At 58.6% G+C, this 23,420-nt stretch overlaps 8 protein-coding genes across 8 annotated transcripts; 5 read left to right on the plus strand and 3 right to left on the minus strand.

Moving 5' to 3' along the window:
* Positions 1 to 518: 518 nt before the first annotated feature.
* Positions 519 to 2,670, plus strand: SPRG_06390 (hypothetical protein; the record flags this gene model as incomplete). The annotated part of the gene is made up of 9 exons (XM_012345208.1): positions 519 to 828; positions 872 to 957; positions 1,008 to 1,129; positions 1,173 to 1,494; positions 1,541 to 1,771; positions 1,829 to 1,978; positions 2,031 to 2,147; positions 2,200 to 2,344; positions 2,395 to 2,670. The coding sequence occupies 9 exons, from the start codon at positions 519 to 521 to the stop codon at positions 2,526 to 2,528; spliced, it is 1,617 nt and encodes a 538-aa protein (XP_012200598.1). The 3' UTR covers positions 2,529 to 2,670.
* A 373-nt stretch (positions 2,671 to 3,043) lies between these two features.
* SPRG_06391 (NAK protein kinase) lies at positions 3,044 to 4,639 on the minus strand. The gene is made up of 11 exons (XM_012345209.1): positions 4,451 to 4,639; positions 4,261 to 4,404; positions 4,108 to 4,219; positions 4,029 to 4,066; positions 3,873 to 3,984; positions 3,695 to 3,825; positions 3,620 to 3,642; positions 3,526 to 3,573; positions 3,396 to 3,475; positions 3,257 to 3,350; positions 3,044 to 3,209 (listed from the first exon to the last, which is right to left on the minus strand). The coding sequence occupies exons 1-10, from the start codon at positions 4,615 to 4,617 to the stop codon at positions 3,270 to 3,272; spliced, it is 936 nt and encodes a 311-aa protein (XP_012200599.1). The 5' UTR covers positions 4,618 to 4,639; the 3' UTR covers positions 3,044 to 3,209; positions 3,257 to 3,269.
* A 188-nt stretch (positions 4,640 to 4,827) lies between these two features.
* Positions 4,828 to 12,303, plus strand: SPRG_06392 (hypothetical protein; the record flags this gene model as incomplete). Its single annotated transcript, XM_012345210.1, has 33 exons — positions 4,828 to 5,032; positions 5,082 to 5,423; positions 5,473 to 5,629; positions 5,674 to 5,764; positions 5,811 to 5,904; positions 5,952 to 6,002; positions 6,052 to 6,169; positions 6,211 to 6,308; positions 6,353 to 6,442; positions 6,501 to 6,600; positions 6,647 to 6,765; positions 6,815 to 6,967; positions 7,017 to 7,159; positions 7,207 to 7,343; positions 7,393 to 7,456; positions 7,513 to 7,648; positions 7,699 to 7,802; positions 7,855 to 7,962; positions 8,007 to 8,070; positions 8,123 to 8,296; positions 8,346 to 8,490; positions 8,539 to 8,630; positions 8,678 to 8,818; positions 8,951 to 9,059; positions 9,490 to 9,823; positions 9,871 to 9,994; positions 10,039 to 10,186; positions 10,245 to 10,815; positions 10,875 to 11,147; positions 11,270 to 11,351; positions 11,397 to 11,650; positions 11,692 to 11,797; positions 11,854 to 12,303. Exons 1-33 carry the CDS (start codon positions 4,841 to 4,843, stop codon positions 12,301 to 12,303), a joined length of 5,364 nt encoding a protein of 1,787 aa, XP_012200600.1. The 5' UTR covers positions 4,828 to 4,840.
* Positions 12,304 to 13,585: 1,282 nt separating this feature from the next.
* On the plus strand, positions 13,586 to 15,037 carry SPRG_06393 (hypothetical protein; the record flags this gene model as incomplete). The annotated part of the gene is made up of 1 exon (XM_012345211.1): positions 13,586 to 15,037. The coding sequence occupies one exon, from the start codon at positions 13,586 to 13,588 to the stop codon at positions 15,035 to 15,037; it is 1,452 nt and encodes a 483-aa protein (XP_012200601.1).
* A 276-nt stretch (positions 15,038 to 15,313) lies between these two features.
* SPRG_06394 (hypothetical protein) lies at positions 15,314 to 16,615 on the plus strand (the record flags this gene model as incomplete). Its single annotated transcript, XM_012345212.1, has 1 exon — positions 15,314 to 16,615. The coding sequence occupies one exon, from the start codon at positions 15,314 to 15,316 to the stop codon at positions 16,574 to 16,576; it is 1,263 nt and encodes a 420-aa protein (XP_012200602.1). The 3' UTR covers positions 16,577 to 16,615.
* A 464-nt stretch (positions 16,616 to 17,079) lies between these two features.
* Positions 17,080 to 18,774, plus strand: SPRG_06395 (hypothetical protein). The gene is made up of 4 exons (XM_012345213.1): positions 17,080 to 17,149; positions 17,200 to 17,337; positions 17,383 to 17,623; positions 17,679 to 18,774. The coding sequence occupies exons 1-4, from the start codon at positions 17,099 to 17,101 to the stop codon at positions 18,731 to 18,733; spliced, it is 1,485 nt and encodes a 494-aa protein (XP_012200603.1). The 5' UTR covers positions 17,080 to 17,098; the 3' UTR covers positions 18,734 to 18,774.
* SPRG_06396 (hypothetical protein) lies at positions 18,724 to 20,699 on the minus strand. Its single transcript, XM_012345214.1, has 5 exons — positions 19,697 to 20,699; positions 19,511 to 19,644; positions 19,308 to 19,466; positions 19,073 to 19,259; positions 18,724 to 19,029 (listed from the first exon to the last, which is right to left on the minus strand). The coding sequence occupies exons 1-5, from the start codon at positions 20,692 to 20,694 to the stop codon at positions 18,804 to 18,806; spliced, it is 1,704 nt and encodes a 567-aa protein (XP_012200604.1). The 5' UTR covers positions 20,695 to 20,699; the 3' UTR covers positions 18,724 to 18,803.
* A 240-nt stretch (positions 20,700 to 20,939) lies between these two features.
* SPRG_06397 (hypothetical protein) lies at positions 20,940 to 22,589 on the minus strand. Its single transcript, XM_012345215.1, has 11 exons — positions 22,469 to 22,589; positions 22,252 to 22,425; positions 21,972 to 22,202; positions 21,824 to 21,916; positions 21,710 to 21,747; positions 21,568 to 21,661; positions 21,452 to 21,520; positions 21,323 to 21,400; positions 21,260 to 21,269; positions 21,137 to 21,213; positions 20,940 to 21,089 (listed from the first exon to the last, which is right to left on the minus strand). The coding sequence occupies exons 1-11, from the start codon at positions 22,565 to 22,567 to the stop codon at positions 21,000 to 21,002; spliced, it is 1,053 nt and encodes a 350-aa protein (XP_012200605.1). The 5' UTR covers positions 22,568 to 22,589; the 3' UTR covers positions 20,940 to 20,999.
* Between the last annotated feature and the right edge of the window lie 831 nt (positions 22,590 to 23,420).

The raw sequence follows: 23,420 nt of genomic DNA on the forward strand, positions 1-23,420 counted from the left end.
CATCCTACAAGGCGACGGCAAGCATGTATACTCTACCAAGCGCATCCCGTGTTCTGACCAGGTATCCCGCAACGCCGCCGACCGACCACTGATTCTCCTGCACGTCCTTTGTGCTTGCTTGGGTAGGCTTATGTCAACCACATGGATTGCGCTACACGAGGCCATCGTAGCATCATGCATCTGGTGCAGCCGCAGATCGGCGGCGGCGACAACACGACTGGCATGGACAGCGTCCGTGCTCCACCGGCACAATAGAAAAACTTGAAGGAGGCGCATGGCAGCGTCCATGGGTCCGCAGCGTCTCGTGCGGGTCGTATCCATGTGGCTCGACCTCCTGACACGCTGCGAGCGACCAGATGCATCGACCCTTCTTGACTGCTTCGTCAACAGCAAATCGTCGCTCGGTCCAAGTTGAAGTTGCACTTTCGATTTTTCAGCCAATCAGACGCATATCTTTTCGAGCGGCGAGCGCATCTCAGATCTCAGTCGCTGATTTCTCGTCCGCGCAACCTTGCCCCATGCTGCTCCGCCGCCTCACCTCGCGCCGCGCATCGACCGCCGCCCAGCGCATCTTTGCCTCGCCCTTGCCAGCGATCGATTTTCCGCTCAAGACGACGTGGGAGCTCATCCAAGCGTCCTCGGCGACGCCCGACCAGATGCACAAGCCCGCGGTCATTTGCGGCGTCACGCACGAGACCATGACGTACGGCGAGCTCGCCGCCAACGTCGAGAAGGTTGCAACGTCGCTCTCGGAGCGGGGCATTGGCCAAGGCGACGTCGTCTTGACCAACGCCGTCAACTGCATCGAGTACCCTTTGATCGCGCAAGGTACACGCGCGTCGTTCTTGTCCGACTCATGCGTACTGCGTAGCGGTGACGGCGCTTGGTGCTGTCTTGTCGCCAGCGCCGCCTCTCTTTCGCGGCGACGAACTCGCCGTGCAAATGAAAGCGGCCAACGTACGCTCATGATACCGTACGACGCGTTGTGCACCACCGCCATACTGTAGGTCAAGCTCGTCATCACACACCACGCGGTTCAAGCGGCGGCGAAGGAAGCGATCGCACTCGCCCCGGTCGCGGCCCACCGCCAGTTTTGCATTGGCCCGTCCACCGATTTCGAGCCTTTTAGGTACTTGAACATGAACCACACAAAAGACCGAGCACGCTCGTAGCAACCTGCTCTCGCCGAGCGCGCGGCCGGGCACGTACCCCAAGCCGACGCTCAACCTCCTCGAAGACGTGAGCTACTTGCCCTTCTCGAGCGGCACGACCGGCCCACCCAAGGGCGTCAAGCTATCGTTCTGGAACATGACGGTCAACCCGCTCCAGGCGACGTACGCCGAGCGCATGGGGCCGCACGCACTCGCGATGCTGCCATATTACCACATCTACGGCGGCATGCTCCTCAACATGTTTCTCTTCCAAGGCATCGCCCAAGTCGTCTTGCCCAAGTTTGAACCGCACACGTTCCTCGCCGCCATGCAGCGCTACAAGGTGGACCCTTTGTCTTCATCTTCGACGTCTCATGCAGTAAAGGTAGATTGAGAAGGCGCACATTGTGCCGCCGATCGCAGCCTTCCTCGCCAAGCACCCGCTCGTCGACGAGTACGACCTCTCGGCGACCAAAGCCCTCATCTCTGGCGCGGCGCCCATGGGCCAAGAGCTCCAGGATGCCATCACGGACCGTCTTGGCCTCGTAATGAAGCAAGCGTACGGCATGACCGAGCTCTCGCCTGTCGTCAACTACTCGATGGACGACAACGTCAAGCCTGTACGTCCTGATTGAAAAAGTGATGAAAGGGCTAGGGTTGTTGATGTCGCGGGATAGGGCTCGAGCGGTGTCCTTGTCCACAACACGGAGCTCCGCGTTGTGTGCCCCGAGAAGGGCCACGACCTCGACACCCATCAAGTCGGTGAGCTCTGGTACCGCGGCCCTCAAGCGATGCTCGGTTACCTCAACAACGACGATGCGACCAAGGTAGTTGATGGATCGGAACTATCTACTTTGATACAAAGAACGGTCTTCGTAGGCCACGATGACCGACTGCGGGTTTGTCAAGACGGGCGACTTGGGCTATGTGGACGACGACCACCACGTGTTTATCGTCGACCGCCTCAAGGAACTCATCAAGTACAAGGGCCACCAGGTTGACGAAAAAACGATGCTTGGTCTTGATATATTGATACATATCGGCGTAGATTGCACCGGCCGAGCTCGAAGATGTCATCTTGTCGCATCCGTCGGTCGACGACGTGGGCTGCATCCGCGGCTACAACGCCGACAAGGAGGAAGAGCCGCTGGCGTGCGTCGTGCTAAAGCCTGGCCACAACGTGACGGCCGAAGGTAGAGTACAACATGGGGTTGAAAGCTCTGCCACATGTCTTTTGGTCTAGAAATCATGGAGTATACCAACAGCCGCGTCGCGCCCTTCAAGAAGATCCGTCAAGTGCAGTTCATTGACGCTGTACCCAAATCGGCGTCCGGCAAGATCCTCCGGCGCGAACTCCAAGTGCGGTTCACAGCGTAAAGGCAGCGGCGGTTGGCGTCGTTCAAGTGTGCGTCCGATTTAGTGCTGTCTCTTCGTCTACCAACTTTGTACACGATGGTATCCATCCATCGTCAAAAAGACTTTAAAATGTTGCTCAATTCGTCGTAAGAGAAACCTGGCCTTTTATGTCGTCCTTGTTCGGCTGCAGTGCAAGGGCCACACCCAAACTCGTCAATACCTCGTCGGTACTGACGTGCATGCCTGCAGGGTCGAAGAAAGCGATCACGACGGACTCGGAATAACATCAGCAGATTCGTTTCCGGCCCACATGGCGAGGAGCTTCGGATGGTCACCCAGTCGATTCTTGGCCAAACAAGCGAACGGCCCGTCGTATGAGTGACAACATTGCACCCGCCAGTTGGTGCTTCTAGGGGTACGTTTCAAGGTTTCAAGAGGAAGCCCAGGCAGCAACTCGGTGGTCGCCAGCACTGGCTAACCAGCAAACGTCTTGCCCGGAGTGTACCGCTGGAGACGTGGCTCCGAGTCGATGGCAGTGGCAGAGATCGACTGCAGTATCAAGAGGAGAATGATATATGCGATCAAAACGAGCAATTACAGACTTGTGCGTCGCGCGGACGTGGCGCTCACGGCGCGCGCTCGAGCCGTGCGAGTACGTCTTGCATGCTCGGCCGCTCCGTCGGATCGATCGTGAGCATCCACCTAATCATCGAGTTCCACATTTTGTTCATTTCCTAGCAAAGTCGTACGTGATGAGCTCCATCACCAGCGGCGAGTAGATGGACTGCGACGGAAACTTGACCGCCCCAGCACGCCAAGGTAGGTGACTTCAATGACTTTGATCTACATGCGCCCATCGGGATCCAAGGGTTTGACGAGGTTGTGTACTTGGCCAGCGTCCGAGATCGAGCACTCGAACGGCGAGTAGCCAAACGCCATGGCGTACAGCAAGCAGCCCATGGCCCAGACTAGGCACACATCGCCCTGTAGAACCAATAGAGCAAAACTATGTAGGTACCGTCGGTGCGGCTCGTCAGGACGGCACCCGTGGCCACATCGTAGAGCTCTAACCATTCGCATGTTGCAAGCCGCACGAATGGGACGAGGTCGACCTGGAGCGCGATAGGCCATGGAGCTACGTCGAGGGTCATCAGGACGCGAATACTGAGGCATCCACTATGACCTACCTGTGGATCGACGCTGTCTCTTGAGCTTTGAGCGCGTCACCGCGGGTCGAGATCTTGATGTCGCCTTCCACAATCGAGCCAAAGTCGGTCAAAAGCGGCTCCAGGTCGTGGTTCAAAAGCACGTTTTCCGGCTGTACGACGCCAATGACGTCAAGAATAAGAACGTAAGATGATGAACCTTGATGTCGCGATGGACGAGCGCCGGCTCCTGGCTGTGCAGAAACAAGACGGCAGTGGCGACCTTGGTAAAGATGTCGAGGAGCGCCCGCTCGGGCATGTAGGCTTGCCGCCTAGCCCACACATGAGCGACACGCGTTCGTGAGCAGCCGCGTACGCGCGGTACGAGTCGATGTACTGCCGCAACGAGCCATTCTATGCACAGGGTCGAAGCGGTGGCCACAAGATGGACCTACCTCGACAAGCGGGAAGAGGAGATAGTACGTGCTTTGGTCGGGCAGCGGCGAGTGCGTCACCGTGTAGTCCACAAGCGGCATCAAGTGCTTGTGGCGACACTTCTTGTGGACGCTACACAACGCTGGTACAAGAACCGGAGACGCACGCTGTACCCCATCTCGTGCACAACGCCATGGCGCTGCTCGGTCGACTGGCACATGATCTTCTTCATCGCGAGCCGCTCCAGCGTCTCCGTGTCATGGACTTGGTAGACGTACGAGAAGCCGCCTTCGGCAATCTCGTGGTCGATCACGACGCTAGTACGCCACGCCATGAGGAGACGCTTCGCCGCAAGATACGTACGAGCGACCGCTCTGCAGGACGATGGCCTCGGCGGCGCCGGGCAGCTTGAGCCCGAAGCAGCCGAAGAGGCGCGAGGCCACCTGGAGCGGCGCGGCCGTCACGAGCGCACAGACGTTCTGGCGCGGCGCGATGGGGAAGGCCATGTAGGGACCGCCGGCGTCTGCCATCTTCGTGTTCGTCAAATAATATCCCGTTGCGTCGCACGCTGATTGGTGCGTCCACGACGTCTTTCTATTTTCTATTGCTTAAAAGCGTTAAAAAGCGCTCGCATGAGCAAGCACCTGCTGAATATCGAAAGCCAGAGGTCCTGTGGGATTGTATACGCTCAGCCGATTGGTGAAAACACAACAAAATGGAGCCAATCCAAAGCGGCGAAAGATCCACTGCACGATGGACGGCCTCCTGCTCGAGACCGAGGGCGTCATCAAGGACATGGTGGCGTCGGCCAAGCGCCTCGACTGCATGATCCAGGCGCTAAACAGCGCCGAGCACGCGCTCGACGACGCTGTCGATTTGCACCCCAAGGAAGACGTTGTGCTGCCTGCAGTGGCTCCCACGGACGACGCGGCGGCCTTCTTCGAGGTACGCCGCCGTGCAAGAATGCATCGACGCGCATCGCTGGCTGGCGTAGGCCATGGACGCTGCACTGCAGCAACACGCCGACGGCCTGCGCTTCCCGGTCGCGCCACTGTCCGCGCCATCGGCAACGACCGACGCCGTCAGCGACAAGGTCGTGTACCGAATCAACGACACGCCACTGCCCAAGACGTCGACGACGCTCTTCCTCGAGAAGGTCTCTGCTCTGCTCCATGCCGTTGATTGCACGCTGTCGCCGACGACGGTAACGATCCTTGTCTCGCGTCTCGTCGCCCTGGGGCACGACCTCGAAGCGTACTGCGCGCTCGGTGGCGCCACATGCTTTCCGACGTCGCTGCCCGGCATCGTGTGGCGAACGGGCCTCCTTATTGCACGCGTACGTGGTGATGTTGACGTGCTTCCTCAGGCAGCGATCGCATGCGCAGGTGCGCGCAGAGGTGTCGCTGGCCAACCACGTGTGGGGCTTTCGTCTCCGCGTCTCTGTCGAAGGCATCTTGCGTGCGCGCATTGGCGCCGCACAAGGTCCTGCGATTCCTGTCTACTTGGAATGCGACCTCGTGAATCCGCAGCAGCCCGATGCTGGTAGTACAATCCACTGGATCATGGAGGGAAGCTCATGGCAACAGGGCTGCACAACCTCTTCGTGACGCTACCGTACGCCAAGCCCGCGCCGCCACAAGTGCAGACGACAGCGTCCTCTCTGCGCAGCGTTATTGCGTACGCCTGCACTGGATAGAATCCCCATCGCGCATATTTTTTGCAGGAACCAACGCGCGACGCCCGACACGGTCACCGTGACGTGGCAGCCCGACGTGGCCGATGCGAGCTCCCGTGTGCAGCTTCTGTTTGATGCGACCGTACGACTGTCGTCGTCGTACCGATGGAAAGGGAGATGTGCTTGTAGCCGCTGCTTCGCGCCCGCATCGTCGAGTCCGCGTGCAGTCATGTCCACGCGGTAGGCTCGTTGCAACGACACTTATTGCACGTCAACGCATACGTGGTAGCTCTTTAGGAGCGACGTGGGTCTTCTCTATTCGATGGGGAAAGGCGTCGACGGCGCGCTTGGACACGGGTCGTTCGCCGATTTGCACCATCCCGCGCCGATCGAGAGCTTCTTCGAGCGTACTCCCGCCGCCTTCTTTCGTAGCTCATGGCGGCAGTAGAGCCCGAGGCGATGGTGTTGGTTGCGCGCATCGCCGCCGCCAGCGACCCGGCGGCCGCGCACGCAGCCCACTCGTTGGCGGTGACGACGACCGGCGCTGTACGTGCTATGCTGCGAGCGACGCAGTGCAGCAGGTTTTGTAGGTCTATTCGTGGGGCGCCCGCACGGCCTCCGGGACGCTCAGCAAGCAAGGGCACCGCAGCGACCTGCCGACACGCATCGCGTCCCTCGACGTATTACGCATCCAATATGGCATCCCAACCAATCACCATGATCATATGAATGGTGTAGGTGGCTTGTACGCGTGTGGCGGCCGGTGCTGGCTTTAGCCTCGCGCTGACCGAGACGGGGCAAGTGTTTTCGTGGGGGAAATGGCTCCATGGCCGTCTCGGTGCACGCCGTCGCCGCGCCACGTGGCTACACATAAGTCCTTGTAGGGCTCGGCCCGACGCCGCCTGCACTCGGACGAAAGACGCTTGCCAACAAACCCATTTTCCAGCAGTATCAACTGTCGCCTTGTCGCGTCACCGACTTGGCCGACGTTGTCGTCACCGAGGTGCGCTCGAGCACATATTGTACATTGTGTCAATAGTGTTGATGCTCAGATTGCGTGCGGTCAAGCCCACGCGATGGCCATTGCGAGCAACGGACAGCTCTACGCGTGGGGGCGGAATGTGCACGGCCAACTCGGGCTCGGGCACTGCCACGACCAGTGTGTGCCGCAGTCCGTCGCCATTTCGACCGAGACGTCGTCGCTCGTAGACCTTTCCGCACGTGGATGGCGTTTGTTGAATGGCAAGTGGGTAGGGCGGCGCGACGTTGGGTGTCACAGCGATCGCGTGCGGCGACATGCTCTCGATCGCCGTCGACGGCCACGGACACGTGTGGACATGGGGCGCTGGCACGTGTGGCCACCGTCTCCCGTCCCTCGTGATGGAAAATGGTCTTCGGTACGCCTCGTTTCTTTGACTACTCGAGGACAAGCGTTTGTATGCAGGTCAGACCTCGTGGCGTGGCCGTGGCTATATCCCCAGCAGACGCTCCAGCTGCCGCCGACTATTGTGGACGTGGCCGCGGGTGATCGGCACTACCACGCGCGTACGCACACGGGCGACGTCTACACCTGGCAGTTTGGTAGTTGACCTCTTGCATACTATGTGTGTCGTCATCACAAAGTACATAGCGTCGGCGGTGCCAAAACTCGAAGCCAAGTGGGGCACGATCGAAGCCATCGCATGCGGTGGCAGGTACATCCATCGATCCTCGCTGCGGCCAATCGTTTTGAACATGGTATTTTGTGCAGCGGGTCGGTGCTTCTCTCGGGCCTCTCGTTCGTCGCCCAAGACATGGCGCGTCTCTGGCTCCAGTGCAAGACGATGGACGACGCCGGCGACGTCGTTTTGCTCGTGTCCGGTCGGCGCATCGCGGCCCACCAGCTCGTAGATTTTTCCTACTGAGTACCTCGCGTTTCTTACTTGAGGTATGGCAGGTGCTCGCGACGCGCTGCGAGGTGCTGCGCGCACGACTGGTCGACGAACGCCAAGCGCGCGAAGCCACGAACCATCGCATGGAGCTCGTCCTCTACGATTTGCGGTGTGTCTCTTGAATGCCATTTTTTCCAAAGTAAAATCGTGGGACGGCGTAGGCACGACGTGTGCCTCCTCGTGCTCGAGTACCTCTACACGGACGCTCTTTTGACGCGCCTCGACCCGGCGTCCTCCCTCCCAAGGGACTTGCTCGCTGCTGCGAGAATGTACCGCCGTATATCACGCTTCGGTTTCTCATGCCATGGTCTAGACTACAGCTGCCGCATCTCGCGAGCCTCTGTCAGCCGTACGTGGTGGAGATGGCGCCGTGCATTGTACGCATCTAGGTCTTGCTCCGTGCTTGCTTTGCTCACGATATTTGTCTAGGCTGTGAGCTCGTACGCGACCGACTTTGTCGGGGCTCTCGGTAGTTTTGTGTGGTCCGACGTCGTCCTGGTCGCTGACGGCGAGCGCATTTACGCCCACAAGTGTATCTTGGCGGCGCGAAGCGATTACTTTCGAGGGCTCTTGACGTCGTCCTTGCGCGACGCGAACCTTGCCGTATAGCAAGAAAAGACGGCTTTTGTTCACACGCGGCGTCTGTGGCTAGGAGCTGTCCGTGGACATGCGCTTCCCAACCTTACGCCGGGTCCTCGAGTTTGTCTACTCGGGCATTGTACCGCCGGACGCATCCGACGATGTTATTTTGGACGACCTCGTTGCCGCCGACCGCCTTGGCATCGCCCGACTCAAAGGTACACGTCTGGGTGGTGTTGGAGTTGGGATGCAGAATGTTCTGGCAGCGCTCTCCGAGGCGCGGCTCGTCGTGACGCTTGAAAACTGCATTGATGTGCTCGTCACCGCTGATATGGTGACCGCACCCGTCCTCCGCGAGGTACAAAACCAACTCATGACGGCGGTAGACGATTGGTACTCGGCTAGGCAGCGGTGATCTTTGTCTTGGAGAACCTCCGCGTGCTTGCGGGCGCGCCGTCGTTTCTGCAGCTGGTGCAAGACTATCCCGCCTTGATGGACGAGATCATCCACCATCCGTCGCGCACCACCGAGCGCTGGGCGTGGCGGGTACCGATCAATCTCTCATCTATCTATCTATCTATCTATCTATCTATCTATCTATCTATCTATCTATCTATCTATCTATCTATCTATCTATCTATCTATCTATCTATCTATCTATCTATCTATCTGGTGTAGGAGTACGAAGGGCTCGTCACGCGCGAGAGTGCCGAGAAGGGCAGCGAGTGGAGTGACGACGCCGAGTTTCCGTTGTTACCGCTTGTCTTTTGGCGGCCGTGGCGCTCGCGTATGCCTTTGTCGCCGGCGAACTCCCACGAGCCGAGACGTACATGCCATTCTACAACGGCGCGTTGTTGCTTCTCGTCGGGATTTTCGCTGCCTACAAACTCCAGACGACTTAACAGTGGCTGCATTGCGTTCATTTTACAATCGCACGGCTCGTTGCGAACCGTTCTGGGACGTCATCGCATTGACAATTTACCTCGTGGTGCACGTGACAAGGTGTCGATAGATAGATAGATAGATAGATAGATAGATAGATAGATAGATAGATAGATAGATAGATAGATAGATAGATAGATAGATAGATAGATAGATAGATAGATAGATAGATAGATAGATAGGAGTTGGATTCACAATCTCAACACTGCCTTCTGTCATCCAGTGCGTGCCATGCAGGACGATTCTGGTGGGCAAAAGCAGCCTAGAAGGGGTAGGGTGCGCGACGTTCGAAGATTGTGCGACCGTTCGCACTCGTGAGAGCAAGATGCGAGCCACGTCCAAGGCGCTCATCAGCAGGACGCGCAAGGCCATGGTCGCACCGGGCGACGTGGTGGCGCAGCAGCAAAAGATCCTCGAAGAGGTCGAGATCTTTGCCGCGGTCAAGAGCAACAACATCTCGCGGGCGCTCGCGCAGTTGCGCGCGTGCCCTGACGACTACCACCGCCGCGACACGGTCGGCGCGACGCCGCTGCACATTGCGTTTCTGTACCAGCACGTCGAGCTCGGCCAAACGCTCGTGCTGGCCGACCTGCCGCGCGCGACCGCCGTGTACCCCTTTTCTTATTGCAAACTGAGATGCATGACGAGAATCCTAGGTACGAAGGCAGCTCGGTGAACGACCCGTCTCCGTACCAAGGCGAAAACATCTTGCACATTGCGATCGTCCAGCGCAACCTTGCTCTCATCAAGTGGCTCGCGACCACCGTGCCCGACCTTCTGGTATCGTTAGTGCGTAAGATGCTATCTACTAAGTACGTGCGTAGGACGCCGAGACAACCGGGGATTTCTTCGCCCCGAGCAAGCCGTGCTATTTCGGCGGCACGCCCTTGCTCTTCGCGCTTGCGTCGCGGCAGCTCGTCGCAGCCACGTGCATCCTCGAGGTTGCCCATGCCCAGCCGCAGGACTCGAAAGGTATTTTCCGCCTCGTTGCATGTACAATGACATGATGTACACGTTTCAAATGCAATAGCGCACAAAACGACCATTTTTATGGCCGATTCGTACGGCAACAACGCCCTCCACCTCGCAGTCGTCCACAACGCGCCAGACGTGTTTGACTTCGCGATCGCGCGCGCGATTCGCCGCTTGTGGCCGCCGGACGACGCGCATTTGCCGTCGCTCGCAGCCTTTCTCAAGACAGCGCAAGGCGACATTGCCGATGTCTTTGTCCGGTTCCTACGCCGCCCAAACCACGAAGGGCTGACGCCGCTGGCGCTGGCCGCAGCGCTCGGTCGGCGAGAGATGTTTGAGCACATGCTCCGTGCAACGACGACGATCGCGTGGGTTTACGGACCCGTCACGGCCAAGATGCTGCCGCTCCAGGAGCTCGAGGAAAAATGCTACACGCAGAGCCGCATCAAGACGGCGCTCGAGTGTCTCTGCTCGTCGGCCGACCTCACGGCATGCATGCCACCCCACTTGCGCCACAAAATACTCCACGCCCGCCTCAACATGCTGGGGATTTACGAAGTCAAGACGCTCCTCGACAAGAAATGGAAGTTTGTCGGGTGCCCCATGTTTTTTGGGCGTGTGCGCGCCACGTCTGCTTCTTGATTTGGATCGGCATCTCGACGCTGCTCACACCCCACTACCGCCGCAGCGTGACGGCGGCCATGGCCCAGAATGGTGCCCAGACAGTCTGCCATATTATCTTGGAATTGGGTGTCGTGCTCGTCGCGCTCTACGAGTTTGCCATTGAGATCCGACGCCTCGCGGGGGGCATTCAAGACTACCTCAACGAAACCGGCGCTGCCAAGCTCGACAACATCCTCTGTTTAACGTTTGGCATTGCCATTACGTGCGCCGTCGTTTGCCGCGTCGCGGGTGCTTTTGAAATCGAAGACCTCTTTGTCGGGTTCGCGTGCCTCAACCAGTACGGTCTTGTGCAATGCTGGTGTATTTTTCGTATTATTTTCGTGTATTTTCGTGTATTTTCGTGTATTTTCGTGTATTTTTGAACTCTTTTCGCATGACCTCACCACCGCCATGGTGTAGATTCCTCTACATGTTCTTCTTCATGATGGGCTTTCGGTGCACGGGGCCGTTTGTCGTGATGCTCTTGCGCATGCTCACACAGGTGTGCATATAGTATACTACCAACACGTTCCAAACAAAAAGTCAGGACTTTTTCCGGTTCGCAGCCGTGTACGTGTGGATTCTGCTCGGTGTGAGCATGAATCTCTACGTGATCCTCGACGACCGCAACGGCTTTGCGCATCTCGTGACGCGCACCAAGTCATTACTTCTCGCGGCGTTTTGCAACACGTTCGACTACGCAGTGTACGAAGCCTCGGACCTCTCATTCGTCGCGCAGTGCCTCATTGTCACGTACCTCGTCGTTGTCGTCATCGTGCTCCTCAACCTGCTCATCGCCATGTACGACAATATTGTCTGCTCCGATGCCGACAGACGCGTAGGATGGGCAACACGTACGACAATATTCTCAAAGCCTCGGAGCAGCGCTGGTACGCCGAGCGCGTCAACATCATGTGCAGCATGGAGCAAACACTGAACGCGCGCCAAGTGCGCGAGAATCGAAAAAATACGCCGTCGAATTGGTGAAAGCCATCGCGATGGAGCCGGCGCCCGTGCGGCCACGTCGCCAAAGCCTCGTTCAGATGCTAGCCGAGCTCAAGCAACCCAAACACGCGATGGACACGTCGGACGGCGAGCGGTTCCTTCAAGTGGAGCTTGTCTGCAACGACAAATGGCTCGAGGACGACCCGACGCCGGCATCGGTCCTCGCTGACCCGTCCCAAGTCAAGTTACCGCCGATTCTCGACAACGACGGTGATGACGAGCCGCACCGTACCATGACGGCGCCAACGGAGGCTGAAGACCAGAGCGTTACCGTTGCAAAGATGCTCGACGCGCTCGAGGTCAGCGTGAACGAGCTAGTGCAGGAGCCGGCGAAGCGAGCCCAGTTGGCGCCGCTCACGCCTCGTCGTCAGGCACAGATCGACCATATTCAAGGCGCCCTTGCCGACCTCCGCACCATGCTACAGACAAAACCGGATGCCAACACATAGTCGCGCCCATGCTGTCGTCGTTGCAACTGCTGATTCGGCAGCCATGATGACAAATTCCAAGCTACCTTGTCGGTACACATTTTCTTGTTCAATAGAAGGCTCGCAGAACAATTTTAGGAAATGAAGAGTTGTGATGAACGTCGGGTCGAGTTGTTGTCCGCTCGATCGTTAGTTAGTCCAAGCCCTTTTTATCGATGGAGGACTGTTGTCGACTCGTCCTAGTGGTCTAATTTGCGTAGTGGGGATCGAAGCCTCGTGTTGGAGGGTGTGTAGATACTAGTAGGTCGGTTCGAGACCACTTTTCCTGTGCTTTCCTGCGGTTAGACGGAAGAAGAGTTCATTTAGTGGCGTTTTAGACAAAATGTATGGCGTTCGAGCTTGCTATAACCTACTATCGGATAATTGTCGAAACAATCTCATTGAATTCTTCGAGCAACGCCTTGAGGATCACCGTGCTCGCACGAGAGGCTGCCACGTACTACTCGCTTCAAAGAGCCAGCGCTGGACAATTTTGGAGCGGTTGCCGCACGGCGCGTCATGTATTGCGCTGCGTTTTACGAATGTCAACATCGAACGCTGCTGCACAGGAACACTGCACTGAGAGGGTTAAACTCTTTCGTCTTCAACGAATAGAGAGGCTGCTACGATGATCCGAGGACGAACTTGCAGGAGAATTTGATGTCCACCATCCGAGAGGACGTCGGTCGTGTCCTCTTGCATACCGAACGACCGCACAACCAAATTGATCGTCGGTTCTTTTCGTTTCGGGCCCCTCATGTCGATGACGTCGCGGAGAACGTTCGATGAGATCTTGACGCCACGTCCTTTTGCGCTGTATCAATTCCGTCAGCTGGGTATCATTTCCCTTGGCTGGTTACTACCTCTTTGTGCATACAAATCCCAAGCTATGTCAGAAGGGAACAAGATCCAGTCCGCGAAAGACAGCCCGACAACATGGACTGTGCGTTGACACAGCCTGCTTTTGTCTTGACCGTGTACATAAGAGGGTGATAGGCACGACCGCACGTAGGAATACACCGCATCAGCGCAGGCTTTGTAAAGGGGATCGATGGTGTCGATGCTTAATGTGGCTACAGAGATCAGCGCTGTAGTACTCGAATCATCTTGTTGCCACGACATCCGGTGCACATGGATCCGGATGACGTGGCACCATGTGGTGCAAACGGCAAAGTGGCGCGTCGATTGACGTTGCCGATCGATCATACCCACTTGAGCAAGGCTGCCCCAATGGGTCATTCTTCCTTTTACTCGCACTACCAGAATGGTCTTTTTAACGGGCGAGGACCTCCGCATCTGCTTTTCCCTCTTTTGCTGCGTCTACGGCATTGGCACGCTCGGGATGCCGGGCAACTATGCGCGCGCCGGGTACCTCTGGGCCACCGTCGCGCTGCTCTTCATGGCCAGCGTCAACGTGTACGCGACGTGGTGCATCTCCAAGGTCATGCTCGTCGCGCCCAAGCACGTCAAGACGTTTGGTGACATTGGCCATTGGTGCATGGGCGGCTTTGGCCGCTGGGCGACCGTGCTTTCGCAAATGGCCGTGTGCACGATGGTACCGATCGTCTTCTTGGTGCTCGGCGGGACGCTCCTCACGGTGCTCTTCCCCGACTCGTACTCGGCCGAGACGTGGATCATCGTCATGGGCCTCACCGTCCTCCCAGTCTGCCTCGTCCCGACGATGAAGGAGGGCGCGGGCATGGCGGCGGCCGGCTGCCTCGGCACGATCTTTGCCGACACGGTCGCGCTCTACCTCCTCGTCACCAACATGAACACCAACAACATTGCCAACGTCGCGCCGCCGTCGCCCGCGTTGAGTTTTGATTCGATCACGACGGTCTTCGGCAACTTGGCATTAGCGTACGGTGCCGGCATCGTCATCCCGACGCTCCAGCGCGAGCACTCGGATCCGACGCGCATGCCGCGGATCATTGTTGTGACGCTCGTCCTTGTCTCGTGCTGCTTTCTCGCGGTCTCGATCAGCGGTGTCTCGACCGTCGGGTGCCAGATCCCCGGCAACCTCCTCTTCGCCGTCGCTGGCTCGTCCCTTGGGTTCCAAGCGTCCCGGGGCGGCGTCATTCTGACGTTCCTCGCCATGCAGATGCACATTACGATCGCGTTCTCGGTCGTCATGTTCCCCGCCTTCTTCATCGCCGAACGCCTCGTGCTCGGATTGCACAAGGAGCAGTTTGCATTGGCCGACGCACCCAATAGCGTCGCCGTTGTTGGCGAGAGCTACCGCAACTTGGACCCGAAAGTCGACGGCATGCTCGAGGCCAACGACGACCACGACTGCGCCGACGCGTACAAGGCGCCAGGCGCGTACCGCAACGCGGCGCTCGTCCGCATTGTCATGATCACCATCTGCATCGTCGTCGCGATTGCCTTCAAGGACCACTTTGGCGACCTCTTGGACTTTGTCGGCGCGTCGTCGACGGCCATGTGCTGCATGATTTTGCCCATTACCTTCTACCTCAAGACCTTTGGCCCGACGCTGCGCCTGCCCGAGAAGGCGTTTGCCGTCGTTTGCATCCTCGTCTCCCTCGCGCTCTCGGTTTACGTCTCGATCAAAACCGGGAAGGCGCTCTTCTCGGGCCATGTCGCCGACGCCAGCATCAAGTTTCCCAGCTGCGCGCCCGAGTACCAAAAGGTCGTGTACACCAACACATCGTACTATGCGGCCGCGCACCGCGCCCTTCTGACGCGCTACACCTAAGGTATTTCTCTTTGTCGCTGCCGTTTATCATCAATAAAACTCCTCGTCCTTGTCCGATACGGGTGCGCGCGTCCAGCGAGTTGACGCGTCGGTGTAGCACCACTGCATGTCCACCACATCACTGCCGTCGACGGTGCAGATGTTGGGTTCAAGATCGATATCCTTTCACCATGAAGCCCGAGAGGGTATTACTGTCCCTGCTATAACCAGACGGTGTAACTGCGGTATCGCTTTTTATAGTGGCCCGCAGGCGCCAAGTAACCTCCGAGACGCGAGATGTACGCGCTCCGGGTCCAGACCTCGGACGGAAGTAGCTCCGCGGGCAGCGACAGCTACCAGTCGCTCGTCCTGGACGACCCCGACGGACCACGCCGCGCACCACCCCTCCTGCGCGACCCGCCGCCGGCGTCGCCATCCGCCTCCGCCTCGTCGTGGGTCAACAAGATTGGGTCGACCATGTTCAACAAGATCAAAGTGGCGCCCACCGACCAGCCACGGGCCGAGCGCCCGCCGCAGTACGCACTACCACTACCCAGCGACGAGCTAAGGATAGCCATCTCGCCGTCCAAGCACGACGACCGCGAGGACGCCAAGCCCGTACTGGCGAAAGCGGGCTCGCTCGGGCAGAGCCTCGACTTTATCAAGGTCTACTGCAGTCCAAAGCGCCAGCCGAGTCCCAAGATCAAGCCCAGCATCGACAGCACCAAGCAGCGCCGGCCACCACGTATGGTACCAACGCCCATCCTCGGGTTTGAAGAGTATGCTGCCCATGACGACGACGACGACGACGACGATGAAAACGACGACGATGAAAACGACGGCATGCGCCGATCGTCCCCGAAACGCGCCTCCGACGTTGTCCCGACGCACGTCGTTCCTGTGCTGCAGAGCTTTTTTGCACGCCCGAAAGTCAACCCGCGCGCCAAAAGCAACTCGATCCAGTCCGTCGACAAGCGCATCCACCGCCAAGAGCAGTACAAGCGCGACCTCAACCGCCACGACGAGCTCCGGTCCGCGCACGCGACCCAGCGCCAAGTCGACGCGCAGCTGGTGCGCATTGAGGCGTGGAAGCAGCAGATGCGGTCGCTCAAGCGCCAGCGGCTGCGCGACGTGCAGGACGCCAAGCAAGTGCTGCTGCAGCGCCAGGCCCACGAAGCCTCGCTCGTCGCGGCCACGCGGGATGCGTGGGAAGCTGCGTTCGAAGACGACGTCGCGCAGCTCAGCGCCGCGTTCGCCAAGATCAAGCGCGGCGACGACCGGCCCATGACGACAGCCGGCTCCGCCATGCACGAAGCCACGTCGATCGTCGAGCGGGACAAGGCGCTCGCCACCACTGCACGCGCTCAGACGGCGCCGCTCGGCGACAAGAGCAGCAGTCAAAGCCGGCATCCGCGATTCCACGCCGTCGACCAAGCCATTTCGGAGCGAAGTCGACCCAACAGCAGTAGCAGCAACACGACAGAGAAGAGCCTCACGGAACAGCACTCGTGGGTCGAGACGTGCGAGGACGTGCTGCAGCTGGACGGCGACGAGAGATAGCGCGCAGTAGTCTAGTTAGTGTAGTAATAGTACCCTTAGCGTTCGCACTTGCATGCACGCTGGTGGCACTGCTGAGGTTGCTGGCGTGGTCGCGACGTTGAAGTCACTTTCCATCAGGACGATGTCGCCGTTGCCGCCCCACCAGAAAAATGATCCCAGTATTGAAGACCATAATGACACCAACCAGGAGAGGTAGACTAATAGCTTCTGGTATTAATAGTCTTGACCTCCTCCTGGTTCGAAAGCCCATGCCCCAGTAGATGGGCCATTGATGCAGCATACTACATCGGTGCTTGGAAGGGTGCGGGACAAGCCCTACGGATGCAGTACTGTATTAGGCAATTGTAGCGCCGGCGCCAAATTTGAAATGACGTATCCGGATTACCGGCGGTTTAAAAGAAACAGTATTTAATTCCATACAAATCAAAGGTATAATATTTCAACAATCACGGGCGGGGGTACGTATCCGGATTAGAACTCAGCGCAGCGGCAAGTCAAATTCCATCGGCTACGGACTCTGCCATGCCCCGCGGTCGCCCCGAGCCCATACAGGACGCGCCTGGCGACCTCCATGTACATGCGCCTATCGCCGGGGTAGAACGCTCATGCGACTGCACATGTAGGAGGACCGCTCGCCCGTGACCGACCACAGCGCCGCCGACGACATGCTGCAGCTCGAGTTGCTCATCCAGTCGATCGAGCACGTCCTCGATGAGAGTCGGGACGTGGACGATATCATGGGCAACCTGCGGTCGCACACGGTACATGGCCGCCAAGTTTGACGGTGCATCATGCATCATGTGTAGCAACACCTCGCCGGCTTTCTCGTCGACGCCGACAAAGCGATCGTCGCCCATGCGTTCGCGTTTGTCGAACGACTGCACGACGCGCTCGGGCCCGTCAATGTGGCGCCGATCCTGCTCGATTGGCTGCGTGCGATCGCCTTCTCGGACGACGCGATGACCAAGGTCGCAGTGCAAGCCGTCGCGGCCCTCTCGGTCTACAGCATGCACGCGCTTAGCGAGTGCTACGACTCGCTCGTCCACGGTACTAGCATCCTCCTCCTCATCTCACTGCAGTACGTCTCATGACATGATGATAGCGGACGCGGCGTCGGTCGATGCGTGGTTTGGCATGGTGCTCTACGAGGTCGCGCGCAGCTCCGACTTGCTCGCGGGTCTCTCGTCGACGCAGTTTATCACGTACATGCAGATCCTGCTCATCCACTTGGCGACGCCGTCGCTCACCGAGAGCATTTCGCTCACCTTCCACGTCGTCTCGGAGAAGCAACCGGACCAGTTCAACGCGTGGTTCCTCGCGTGCGACGAAGAGTCGATGCGGCACATGCTGACGCTCATGCCCGACAGCCGGTCGATGGCCAAGCGTTATGCGCAGCACCGCAAGCAGACGTCGTTCACGACCAGCGTCGCGAGCAGCCTTGGCTCGACCTTGCGGCAGTCGCGGCTGCAGGACTCGCGGCGCCTCGGCGATTCGCGTGCGCAGCCGAGTACCTCCCATTTCCGCAACCCAACCAGAGCGACGACCCCAACCACCGACGACACCCACGACAAGCCAGTCGACGCGAAGAAGCGGCCGATAGAGCGCATCGGCCGGCGAAGCCTGAACGAGTCGGCGCTCTCGGAGATTTCGCCGCTCAACCAGTCGATCAAGGTGCTCTCACCGCGGCCGACCAAGCCCGCAACAGGATTGCTGTTTACAACGCCGACGCCAGTACCCAGTACAACAATGGCACGCCAGCCGGACGAAGAAGCGTCTCCGTTTGATGACGACGACGATAACGACGATGCGGATGCGACCGAGGCGCCGCCATCCACCGCGATCGATGCGACGCTGGTGTTGTACGTGCTCGTGGCGGCCAGTGTTCTCTTTGCCATGTACGGGCTCACCGCCGGCGCGCTCTTGATCTCGCAGGACTTTACCGCGTGGCAGCAGCGCATGGCCCTCAACAAGTACCGCGTCAGCGTCGAGCGGAGCCTCGCCGAAGTCGCCCGGGTGGCCGACGTCGTGCACGCATGGCGGCTCGGCGTCACCGACACGGTGGCCGCCTCGAGCTCCACGACCGACCACGACCGCGCGCAGTCCGTGTACTCGATCTGGAGGGCGATCGATGACGAATTGCACCTGCCTCGGCTGTAGCGCCAGCTTCCTTGTTAGTCGAATAGCAGCCTCGTTAGTACACTCTCTCGTCTCTACTCGGACTCATCGACTAGGCGGTGCGGAGGAGCGGCGTGGTTTCTTTGGCGACCGCTGCCGACACGCGGGGCAAATGACCGTGGAACGCCAGCATCGCCACGAAGGCGATCGCCATGGGCGCCGTGTACCCAAGGTAGATGACGCCCTGAAGCCACGAGGGGACGCCCTGGGTCGGCTGTGCATCGAGCCGTGTCGTGGCATCCGGCATCAAGCACCGGGTCTGCGCAACGTTGGCAAACCTACGACGCCTATATCATAGAAGCCATCGGGACGAGATCGTACCACGTGGCAGCCGGACGCGGTATCCGCGCCAGGTCACTGGGCACCGGGTCGTAGCTCTCCTTGCCGCCCGTCTGGGTCGTGTAGTTGACGTAGAAGAGCCCAAAGCGCGGCTCAAACGAGCCCCACTCGTAGTTGTCGAGGAACGACCACGCTGTATACCCGATGAGCGGCAGGCCTTCTTGCAGCCCTAGAATCCTATGAGAGGCTGCAAAACGAATGTAGTCTGGCGCAGCACCTTGCCAGACGCGGTCCAGATGCGTCTGGAAATACCACAGCTGGTCTTGGTTGTCGATGGTGGCATTGCCGCACCAACCGTTCTCGGTGAGCAAGATCGGCGTCGACGTGTTGTGTGCGTGCACCCAGCGCGTGAGCGGCAGGTATCCGTCCGGGTAGCCTACGTTGACGCCATGAGCTCCAGACGATCTGCATCGCGCCGACCTGAGAACCAGCCGCAGAGCGGGTCGCCTTGGGCATTGACACTGCCCGGTCGAGCGCCCGGTGGCGCGCGGGCGTTGTCGACGCCAGCGTCGCGCTGCCACCCTTGCTTGAGCGAGTCGCACGTCACGGTCGAGCTAATACATGCAGACGATAAAAAGGCAAAGTGGGAAAGGCCAGGTGTAGTACCGTGTCGAGTTGCAGTCGGTGACGACGCTGGACGAGTAGTAGTTGACCATAAAGACGTCGTACGTGCCTTGAAGATGCGCCTTTTCGTCGTCCGAGAAGACGGGAAGGTGGTCGCCAGCGTACGCCTTCATGACGTCGGGGTAATCGCCATAGACGATCGGCGAGAGGAACCAGCCGAGCGAGAACTGGAGCTTGCGCTCCGACGTCGCGACGTCCTCCGGTGAGTTCGGGTCGAGTGGGAACGGCATGTCCGAGTTGAGTACGATGCCAATCTGCGCACTTGGGTAAAACTGGTGGCGGCGCGAGTGGAAGAGCCGGACAACAGCGGCGTGCGCGAGCAAGACGTGGTGGGCCGCAAGGTACGACGCTGTGTCCGAGTGGCTGAGCCCCGGCGCGTGGTAGCCTTCGCCGTACCCACCAACGCAGAAGGACCACGGCTCGTTAAAGGTCGTCCAGATGGGCACCTTGTGGCCAAACTCGTCAAACATGAGGTTCGCATACTCCTTGAAGTGCGGCACGATGTCGCGGCTGAGCCAGCCACCGCTGCCCACATAGAGCGCCGACGGCAGGTCCCAGTGGTACAAAGTCACGATCGGTGCCATCTTGGCGCGGATGACAGCATCCAGGAGACGATGGTAGAACGCAATGCCATCATTGTTGCGGACCATGCGCTTAGTCGCGGGGCTCCACGTCATGACGCGCGACCACGAGATCGAGAGCCGGAACGACGTGAGGCCCATGTCTTGCATGATCTTGATGTCCGACTCGTACCGATGGAGCATGTCGTCGGCGACGTTGGCGCATTGGAGGTCGTCGCGGCTGCGGCAAAAGTCGTCCCAGATGCTCGACGTTCGCCCGGTCTCGTTGACGCCGCCTTCGACCTGGTACGCGGCCGTGGCCGTGCCGAGGAAGAAGCCGTCGGGAAAGCACTTGGTCGTCGGCGCCGTCGCCGTCGCGCCCACGAGCACCAGCAGCAGCAGTGCTGCGACCTTCGCCATCGTTCGTTTGCCAAATGAAGTCAGCCGCGTGACAGCCGCATGTGATTGGCCAAAAAGGTGCTTCTTCCGCCAATCCCCTGCCGTCCCATTTGTGGTGCCATGGGATTGGCCAAAACGAATGGCATTGGCCAATGAGAACGCAACGAAAAGATCGCAATCCTGTCGAATCTTTGGAGGATGCAAGATCTGCCTCGAGCGGAGTAGTCGACTAGTCGATGGGCCTTTCGACTAACTAACTTGATGAAGAAGAGTATTCATGTATAGAGAGAGCACTGGGATAGGGGTACGACAATGGAAGAAAGACCCTATTTCCATGTTGGCGACTTGGGCGACGGCGGGTACGGCTGGCCATGTTCCTGGTGGGGCAGCCACCCATCGGCCTCGACTGTCAGCGTCTAAGTCGCAACGTCAATGCTAATAACGTATGAGCTTGTCGAGGTACATGGTCCTGACGATGGCGCACACGCTGGAGCAGCGCGAAGAGTCGCTGCTTCTCGTCGGCCGGTGACGTGGGCGGGTCTACCAAGTCGCTCGTCGACCCCAGTTATGACGTAGCTAAACGTACTCTCTTTGATCTAGCATGCTCCCATCAATCCGTGTTACCATCCTGTTTCGGACTAGGTATTACCTCGGGGACGTAGTCGGGAGCGCCGTTGGCGCGCAGCATTTGATGGGTTTCCAGCGCCAAAGACAGAAACTCGTTCATCTAATACCAGCAATGTCAGAGCATAATTTCTGTCACGTAGTACAGTATTACCTCCATGGTCTCGTGCAGGCTGCGGGGCATCGGCTGGCTGGCCACGTACTCTTTCATCTTGTTCATAAACTATACGACAATATTGCCCATATTGCAGTTGCAGTCGCACGAAGCACCGTGAGGTACGGCGCGCCGAGGCGGGCGCCGTAGACGTGATGCGCCAGCACAAAGCACTGGGCCTTGGACAGCCACACGCTGTCCTTGGCAACACTACCAGGTCGTTTACCGCAGATGTATATATGTATACGAAGCACCAACTTGAGCTTTGTGCCCAGTGCGTCGCGGGTCGTCATGGCCTAGATCAATCAGAGTAAAGTTGATAGATCGATAGATCGATACATAGATAGATAGGAGGAGGAGCAAATGACGTACCACAAGCTTGGAACGCGCGTCGAGGAAGAAGCGCAGCGCGTCATCGTCGTACGTGCCGTCGAGAAAGCCCGAGAAGAGCTCGGCCTCCAAGTCCTAGTACAGTACATTGCAATCCATCGCACGCGTTCGATATCGCGATATCGCGTACGTCTCGGTGGGCGTAGAGACTGAAGAGCAGCTCCAGAACGTGCTGGTGCACGAGCGACGGCAGTCCATACCGCGTCTGAAAGTAGAGCGAAACGAATGCGCAAAACGACGGGTCGTCGACGTCGCCCTGCGGCTCGGCCGCGCGCGCGTCGTAGATCTCATGCAAGAGTTTGATCAAATTCACATCGGAGAGCGGTTGCTTGGACGCGACGATCTCGGGCGACGTCTCGAGCTACGCTTGCATGTGACGAGTGTCTTAGTCGATACCATGTGAAGCGTACCATGCTGCACATCGTGGTATACCGCCCAAGGGCCTCTGGCACGGTGACGACGTGGATGTTGCGGAGACGTTCTTGGAGCGACACGTGCTTGGGAAGTGGCGCGGCGGTAGCCGGCGGGATCGGCTGCTCGAGACGCACGGTCGCGACGAAGAGGCCGTCGGCATTCTTGGCAAACTAGCCATCGGTGTGTGTGCAGTCGGCTCGTCCATCAAGGTACCTTGATGTTGTGGTCGATGATGAACTTGGAGTACTTTCTCTTTTGCTCGGGGCTGAGCTCGCCAAAGACAACGACATGGCGCGGCGCTTGCTCCATCATTCGCGCTTGCACGATCTTGGGGAGACGCGACGATGGAACTTCAACGTGTTTGAAACGTATGTTTTAAACAATGAACGCGTCAAGCACGGCTCTTTCGAGGGCAAGATGGACCATGCAACGACGATGCTATATGTATATACAACCCATAATTCCTTTGATAATACCTTTCTTTGCGCTTGTGCGGCGCGAGAACTCGCATTGTGCCAAGGGGCACGATACCAAGGCAAACCATCGATACAATGGCGGGGTGTCGCTACTATGTTTTAAACCATTCCGCTGTTCTTTTCCACTGGCGCCTCATGGTCTTCTGCATCAAGAGCTCCTTCTTCGTACCAAGCAAGCCAGTCTCTCTCAGCCAAATACAACCAAGCTGTCCAGATACAACCAAGCTGCCCCTCCAGCGCAGTGTCTGGGAGACGACATTGCGCGATTGTTGTGCGCATCCGGATACCCCACGGCCTCCGTATAACACGGCCAGCAGTGATTGGCGTCTCGTCCATTCAAACTTGGTGTGGGAGAGATTGTGGCGTTTGTCCCGTTTTGCCCATTTGTCCCACAACGACATGGGACTTCATTGTATGGACGCTTTGGAAAGGCGGGGTTTGTCCCCATTGTTATTGGGACAAAGTGGCCGGGCACTTTGCACTTGTGGCATTCCGTTAAACCTGAAAAAATGAGCAACTCGAACGTGTTCTCTGCGCTCTCCAAGTCGGCCGCCAAGAAGTCGGCGCCGCTCCCGTCGGCCGCGGCCCCGGTGCTGCCCAAGCAGATGTTCTCGCTTCCCGCCGGCGAGGCCACGGCCTCGTGGGGCGACGATGACGAGACGTCGCAGATGACGATCACGTCGCTCACG

Source organism: Saprolegnia parasitica (assembly GCF_000151545.1).
Source record: "Saprolegnia parasitica CBS 223.65 unplaced genomic scaffold supercont2.22, whole genome shotgun sequence".
Taxonomy (NCBI): domain Eukaryota; phylum Oomycota; class Saprolegniomycetes; order Saprolegniales; family Saprolegniaceae; genus Saprolegnia; species Saprolegnia parasitica.

Coding starts and splice junctions, on each gene's coding strand:
- SPRG_06391 (XM_012345209.1), bottom strand. CDS start 4,617: ATGGCAGACGCCGGCGGTCCCTACATGGCCTTCCCCATCGCGCCGCGC. Junction 4,405..4,450: donor GTCCTGCAGAGCGGTCGCTC/GTACGTATCTTG, acceptor GTGGCGTACTAG/CGTCGTGATCGACCACGAGA. Junction 3,476..3,525: donor CCTGACGAGCCGCACCGACG/GTACCTACATAG, acceptor ATGTGTGCCTAG/TCTGGGCCATGGGCTGCTTG.
- SPRG_06395 (XM_012345213.1), top strand. CDS start 17,099: ATGCCCCGCGGTCGCCCCGAGCCCATACAGGACGCGCCTGGCGACCTC. Junction 17,150..17,199: donor ACGCGCCTGGCGACCTCCAT/GTACATGCGCCT, acceptor CTGCACATGTAG/GAGGACCGCTCGCCCGTGAC. Junction 17,338..17,382: donor GCAACCTGCGGTCGCACACG/GTACATGGCCGC, acceptor CATCATGTGTAG/CAACACCTCGCCGGCTTTCT.
- SPRG_06396 (XM_012345214.1), bottom strand. CDS start 20,694: ATGGCGAAGGTCGCAGCACTGCTGCTGCTGGTGCTCGTGGGCGCGACG. Junction 19,645..19,696: donor ACCGACTGCAACTCGACACG/GTACTACACCTG, acceptor TGCATGTATTAG/CTCGACCGTGACGTGCGACT. Junction 19,260..19,307: donor TCTGGACCGCGTCTGGCAAG/GTGCTGCGCCAG, acceptor ATAGGATTCTAG/GGCTGCAAGAAGGCCTGCCG.
- SPRG_06397 (XM_012345215.1), bottom strand. CDS start 22,567: ATGATGGAGCAAGCGCCGCGCCATGTCGTTGTCTTTGGCGAGCTCAGC. Junction 21,748..21,823: donor ACGCGCGTTCCAAGCTTGTG/GTACGTCATTTG, acceptor TGATTGATCTAG/GCCATGACGACCCGCGACGC. Junction 21,662..21,709: donor GCACTGGGCACAAAGCTCAA/GTTGGTGCTTCG, acceptor ACGACCTGGTAG/TGTTGCCAAGGACAGCGTGT.